This window comes from Scomber scombrus, chromosome 22 (genome assembly GCF_963691925.1).
Source record: "Scomber scombrus chromosome 22, fScoSco1.1, whole genome shotgun sequence".
NCBI classification, from domain to species: domain Eukaryota; kingdom Metazoa; phylum Chordata; class Actinopteri; order Scombriformes; family Scombridae; genus Scomber; species Scomber scombrus.
Window position 1 is genome coordinate 21,334,288 of NC_084991.1, and position 6,196 is coordinate 21,340,483.

At 45.9% G+C, this 6,196-nt stretch overlaps 1 protein-coding gene across 1 annotated transcript in view; it reads left to right on the top strand.

Annotated features, from left to right (window-relative positions):
• Nucleotides 1-5,642, top strand: part of LOC134004707 (specifically androgen-regulated gene protein) — a 6,698-nt gene extending 1,056 nt beyond the window's left edge. Inside the window, exons 2-4 of the mRNA XM_062444073.1 lie at nt 3,174-3,465; nt 3,842-4,675; nt 4,736-5,642. Coding sequence (XP_062300057.1) covers nt 3,174-3,465; nt 3,842-4,675; nt 4,736-5,355 — 1,746 coding nt within the window. The 3' untranslated portion in view covers nt 5,356-5,642. The remainder of the gene's footprint in view (nt 1-3,173; nt 3,466-3,841; nt 4,676-4,735) is intronic.
• The last annotated feature ends 554 nt before the right edge of the window (nt 5,643-6,196 follow it).

Below are 6,196 nucleotides of genomic sequence, written 5' to 3' on the forward strand. Positions count from 1 at the left end.
TTCGTGTCGTCCTCCCGGGTCAAACTGACCTCGTCTGTTTTGACTGTTTTTCCTTCCTTCCATCTGTCCTTCCTCCCTCCCTCCTTTTCTCTTTTTTCCTTCCTCTCTCTTTCCTCCCTTCCTTCTGTCCTTCCTTCCTTTATTTCCTCCCTCCCTCCCTCCTTCTTTCCTTCCCTCCTTCCTTTCCTTCCTCCCTCCCTCCCTCCTTCTCTCTTTCTTTCCTTCCCCCTACCTTCCTCCCTTCCTTCTTTCCTCTGTCCTTCTTTCCTTCCTTCCTCCCTTCCTCTTTTCCTTTGTCCCTCCCTCTCTCCTTCCTTCCTTCTTTCCTCCCTCCCTCCTACCTTCCTTCCATCCTTCTTTCCTCCGTCCTTCTTTCCTTCTTTCCTTCTTTCCTCCGTCCTTCCTTCCTTCCTCCCTTCCTCCTTTCCTTCCTTCTTCCTCCCTTCCATCCTTCCTTCCTCCCTTCCTTCCTTGAATCATCTTAATGTTGAAGCATTCCTTGAAGTTTCTTTTAGATAATTAACCACTACAATAAATAAGTAAATAAGGGGCAATCACTGGAGGACTGTTGGTAAAACTGGAGCTATAGAGGAAACACAGGTTGACATAATTGCCCCATTACAGGATGAAGAATAGTCCTGTCAGCTGGAGAATAGAGTCGTCTTGTTCTATTGTTCTCTTAAACACAGTAAACGGACTCAGCGTATCAGATGAACAGCTGATTATTCAAACTGTACTTCACCCATCGACTCAGGTCCCTGTGCTGTGTTTACACAATGCACCCGGTCATCATCACGGACGCCGAGAAATTACACCTGCTTAACAACTTAATCCCTTCGCATGCCGCGCTGGATGACATTCATTATCAACACACAACACAGACCAACCGGTTCAGCTGCAGTTTTCTAAGTCCTGTGCTGACAATAGACATCATTCACTCACAGCTGAAACCTGCACATCTGTGTTTATCTCCTATTGGTTTCAGTTGGGTGTTGCTACAGGTGTAAAAGCAAAATAGAGGCTCTCAGTGTTACCTTGTTGTCAGCAGCAAATCATGTTTGCCATGTCAACCACGAGCTGGAGGTCATCACCTTGAAATAGCTCAAATAAGCAGCTTCCTTCAGTGTGGTGGTTGTGTAACTGCTGTAAAAAAACACAGTCTGTGATCAAAACACTTCATTTTCAAGCACTTTTGCGCATTTGTGTGAAAAATGTGTATTTTAAACTGACCCTGGCCTCATAATTGTACCTTAACCAGCGCAGAATAGCTGGTTCAGTATATTAATTACTCAAATCTATTGCATTACAAAACAGCTATAATCAATATTATATTATAATAATGTCTGAGCTGTCTGTGTGTAATGTGTTTGTGTCTCGTAGTGATGAACCTACAGAGATTTATCAGTAACTCTGCAGCTTTACGGAGCTTTATAGTTGAGTTTCAGCTCATTGTTTAGTTGTCAGGCTGCAACTTTACTTCTCTCTCAGTGCTCTCATAGCGTCGTTTCCAGAGAAAAAGCCACTGACTGTACACTAACTGCTCAGCACCAAACAGCAAACAGACACAGTTATCTGTAGACTAGCTGGTGAACATAGTAGAGCATTTAGATATTTCCCTCAGGAGTTGGTAGACTAAGGTCCAGAATGAAAACTTCACACACTCAAAATCATCCTAAGGGTCTCAAAGATTGTGTTCCCAACCAGTAGAGCATGAAACTCCCCCAAATTGCTGACTGTGTTTATATTTCTCAAACAAGCTACAACATAAAAATACAGCAGTTTGTTTAACATTAACACATTTTACTGCAGATATTTGCTCATATAAAGTTTTACATGCACTGCCCCTGCGTGTAATGTAGTAGTTTTTCTTTGTGGTTCAGCCACATAAATGACTTCAGTCCATTTTCCACAACTGCTTATTTTTAGGTCAATTACACATTGTAACAGGGGATTACGTATTCCCTAAAGCAATGTGGTTGGGTTTAAATAGGGTGGACTCGATCTTTATCAAGGCTGAGAAAGACCTCAGAGCAGAGCAGCAAAATCAATAGAGTCGCTGGGCGCTGTTACTGGATACCCCCATTGTGTCGTTTGTCAGAGGCAGCACTGTGTGAAGAAGGACAGGTAGCCGTAGAGGTGAAGCAGAGATGGGGAGAGGTGAGGAGGGAGGGTCTGTCCAGTCTTCCAACAGAAGAGAGGGGCGTTTGAGCTAAATATAGGGTGGGAAAGAAGTTTGGAGGGTTGGGACTCTGGAACAAACAGGCCTGTGTTCACTCTGTGGGCCGATACATGACTACTGTACGAGAAAGTCAGCTCCGTGATTCAGAGATGGTGATTCTTTGCATCAATATGAAGAAAATCAGGATAATAAATTCTGTTAAATCATCGGTGTGGTGTCTTGAGGTTGTTTCTGGTCTCCTTTACATGGTCTATTAAAGTCGAAAACCACAAGAAATCACATTTAACCCTCCTGTTGTCCTCGAGTCAAGGAAGGAAGGGAGGAAGAAGGAAGGAAAGAAGGAAGGAAGGGAGGGAGGGAGGAAGGAAGGCAGGAAGAAGGAAGGAAAGGAAGAAAGGGAGGGAGGAAGGAAGGATGCAAGAGAGGAATAAGGAAGGAAAGGAGGGAGGAAGGAAGGGAGGAAGAAGGAAGGAAAGGAGGGAAGGAAGGAAGGGAGGAAAGAAGGAAGGAGAGAGGGAGGGAGAAAGGAATAGAGGAAGGGAGGAAGGAGGGAAAGAAGGACAGAGGAAAGAAGGAAGGTAATGGCGGAAAAGAAAGACAGAAGGAGGGAGGGAGGAAGGAAGGACAGAAGGAAGGAATTAAGGGGGATGGAGGAAGGAAAGAAGGCGAGAAGGATGGAGGGAGGAAGGACAGACGGAAGGAAGGAAGTCTCTAATATGTGACTTGTAAACAACCATTGACACTAACAAGGGCTGCAGCCAAGAAACATTTTTAGAAACATTGAGCTCACCAATGCATTGTGTGAGTGTCATAAAGTGTCATGGCAACCAAGTTAACTAACAATGGAGCTTTTCCGAGTTGGCAAAAATAACCACAGACACCACACTGATGAAGGCAAGATAGTTAAAGCATGTTTGGTGAATAAAGCATTGTGTATTGGAGAAGAACACACCATAACAAGTTGTTTCCTACTGTCTCTTGGTCTTGATAGGAGGAAGACCCGCTGCTGTTTCTGAGCCAGGAGGAGCAGGAGTGCCTTCAGTTCTTTGAGAAGACCATCGACTCGTTGGAGGAGAGTCTGGTGGAGGATGAGCGAAGGCCCGGGCAGGTGAGGATCCCTGCAAGCAGCGGCCAGCCTGTCGAAGAAATCCCCTCGACATCGAGTCCCAAACCCGGGATCATCATGTCCTCCTTCCAGGCCAAAGACCAAGACATTATCGACTTGGTCCAACCAGAACCGGACCTGGTGCAGACCAAAGAGCAGATCTTCATCCCCACCAGTCCAGGTAGAATATTTCAGCTGGTTGTTGTTTCCATTTCATTTTTATTTCCCTACATAAACGTCTGAATTCCGTTTCAAAGTCCTCTTATTACTGGCCAAGAATAAATTATTGGTGAAGAATATACTGAATTCTTCATTCAAGAGTAGTTAATTAAATACTGTATATTGAGTCCGAACATACTAGAATCAAGCCTGTAAACTACTCACCTAGGTAGGTTTTGTATAATCTAACTCCCCCCAGGTTGCTTAAGTACACAGAGTTCCCTAAAGAAAACTATTAAAGACAAGAACATGATGTCCTCAATGGTAGCTAAAGCATTGGAAGTTACTGAAGCTTTTGGTCTTTTCTAGATTTTCACTGTGAAACTTGTGCCTTCCAGATTTTCAGACTATGATGCAAAACCCTGACAGCCACTTCGAGATAAAGCCAAGACGTGATCAGATAGACAACTTGCCTTCAGAGTACAACCCTCCCCTTCCAAGCGGCTATGGGTCAACAGACAGCCACTCCTCCTACCACCCTCCAGGTTGTATCCCCACCCCGGTTCTGATTGCCCAGCAGATAGCTGAGAACCAAGCAGGTGGACCCTCCAACTTCAATCCCTCCTCGAACCTCCGCCGTAGCAGCCTGGACTCCCAAAGGCCGCTGGGCTACAGTGCCGATCTTCATGGTAAGCACGGTCCTCCTACCTCTGCCAAGCCTACCCGATTCCCAGCAAACATCAGCGTGATACATGGCGGCAAAGACCACCAGAACCAGCCACTCGCTAATGTGAACATCCATGAGAGACGAGCACAGATGTTGGCAAACCTATCAGGAACATCACACCCTCTGCTGCAGGAAGATCCTCAGCAGGCTGTAGAGCAGAAGCCTCGAAATATTCCCACTCGCAGTGTTTCCTTTAGGGACCCCACACCAGACAAATCCAGGATGGAGGCCTTGTCCAAACTGGGCCTGAACAGGAACCGAGCCATGTCTGGGGGTACTTCGCTCCTCGGCATCACTGACAACAACTCACTGGAACCTCTTAAAGGTGGAGAAACCAGTGCCAAACCTCTGAAAGCCAGTGGTCCCCCAACAACAGACACAAGCACCAAAATGCCAGAAGCAAGAGTCATGACACCATCTCAGAGCCAGATTCATGTTGACAGAAAACCAGAGATTCTGCGGACCGATTCTCTCAGGAGCCATGAAGATAGAAACCCTAAACCAAGCCCCTTGCCTCCGGCAGTCATACCGAGCAACTCTTATCCACCTCCATTGGAAGACGAAGCATCCTTCCCCCCGCCGCCTGAAGTCACCTTGCTAGAATTAAACAGCTACGGAGGGAAATCCATTGTTGTAAACCCTTCTGTTTCCTCCAGGAGTGAACCTGCAACATATCCAAGTAGCCATGAACCCAAAATCCTTCCACCTGCTCTAGCTAATCCCAGCGAGTTCAACCCTTACGGAGGAAAGACCAAAGTCATGAACGCTGCTCCTGTACCTGTGACCAGGAGCGACCTTCCTGACATCCTCAGCTCCCATATTGACAAGAGTCAAACCTTGCCGGCCAAATCAGAGCCGCCGTCTGCTGACTTACGGAGTAACAGTTACGGAGGAAAGAGCCTAACCATCAACTCTTCCACTGGGTTAAATTATGCTTCACACACTCCGGCAAGGACTTTCAAAGCTCCAGCACCGACTCCAGCCCCGAGACCTTCTCGGCACTCTGATCACGGCGCTGTTACTGCCCAGAAACCAGCGTCACGAGCCTTGTCCCCTGAACATAAGCGGAGGCCCAGCTACATGTTTCGTCCCCAAGGCATCACCGTGCAGTTCTCTGGACGAGGGGCGACGGATGAATCGCGCAGGGAGGCGTTGAGGAAACTGGGGCTGCTGAAAGAGTCGTGATAAAAATCTGGAAATGTACTCATCAGTCATCTGTCAAACCTGAATCTCTTGAGTATACCTGCTGGTTGAGGTGGCATGCTAGAAGTTTCTCATGTGCGAGGTGTGGTTGAACAGAGACTTACTTTTAAAGAGGAATGTCGATGAATGTGGCGATAGACCTGCTCAGCCAGTTCTCACTTCCTGGCCATAAAAAAACAAACTAAAAATGAGAATGACGGTGCAGCTGCTGCCCACACAACACTGTTTCAATGACAGAAGTCTTGACAGATAAACTGCAACAACTGCTTTATGTTGCCTCTGATCCAAGACATTTGATACCTCTGCACAATAGATGTTGGAACAAACTGATGTTGTAAATGCTGTGGATATCAAATAACCTTTGATTGTACATAGCCAGATGTTTTTTAAACTGGGCTCCATTTCTGAAAAACTTCTGGAGATGTCAACAGATTGTCAACAGATCCCATGAAAAGACTGATATCTCTTGATACTTTCTGACTTCCCTATCCAGTCTGTGGCTCTTTAAAGCCCATTGGTTCCTACTGAAGATGTACTGCCTACTGTAAATGCACAAGGCAAAAGTTTGGACACACTTTCCCATTGTGTTCCCAAACTTTTCACTGGTACTGTATACAATTTAATTTAAAGAAAAAAAGGCTCAGTTATTTCCTAAACCAGCTGGTCACTGTGGTTTTGAGAAATTGTAGCCCAAAGAGGAGGAAACGGTGCATTTGTTGGGCACTATTTTAAGCCGTGGAGTCAAAACTACAATAGGACAACGATAATGCTTGTCTTAAGATGCTCTTTGGAAAGGGGGCCCTGATTAAATCTTGAATAGATT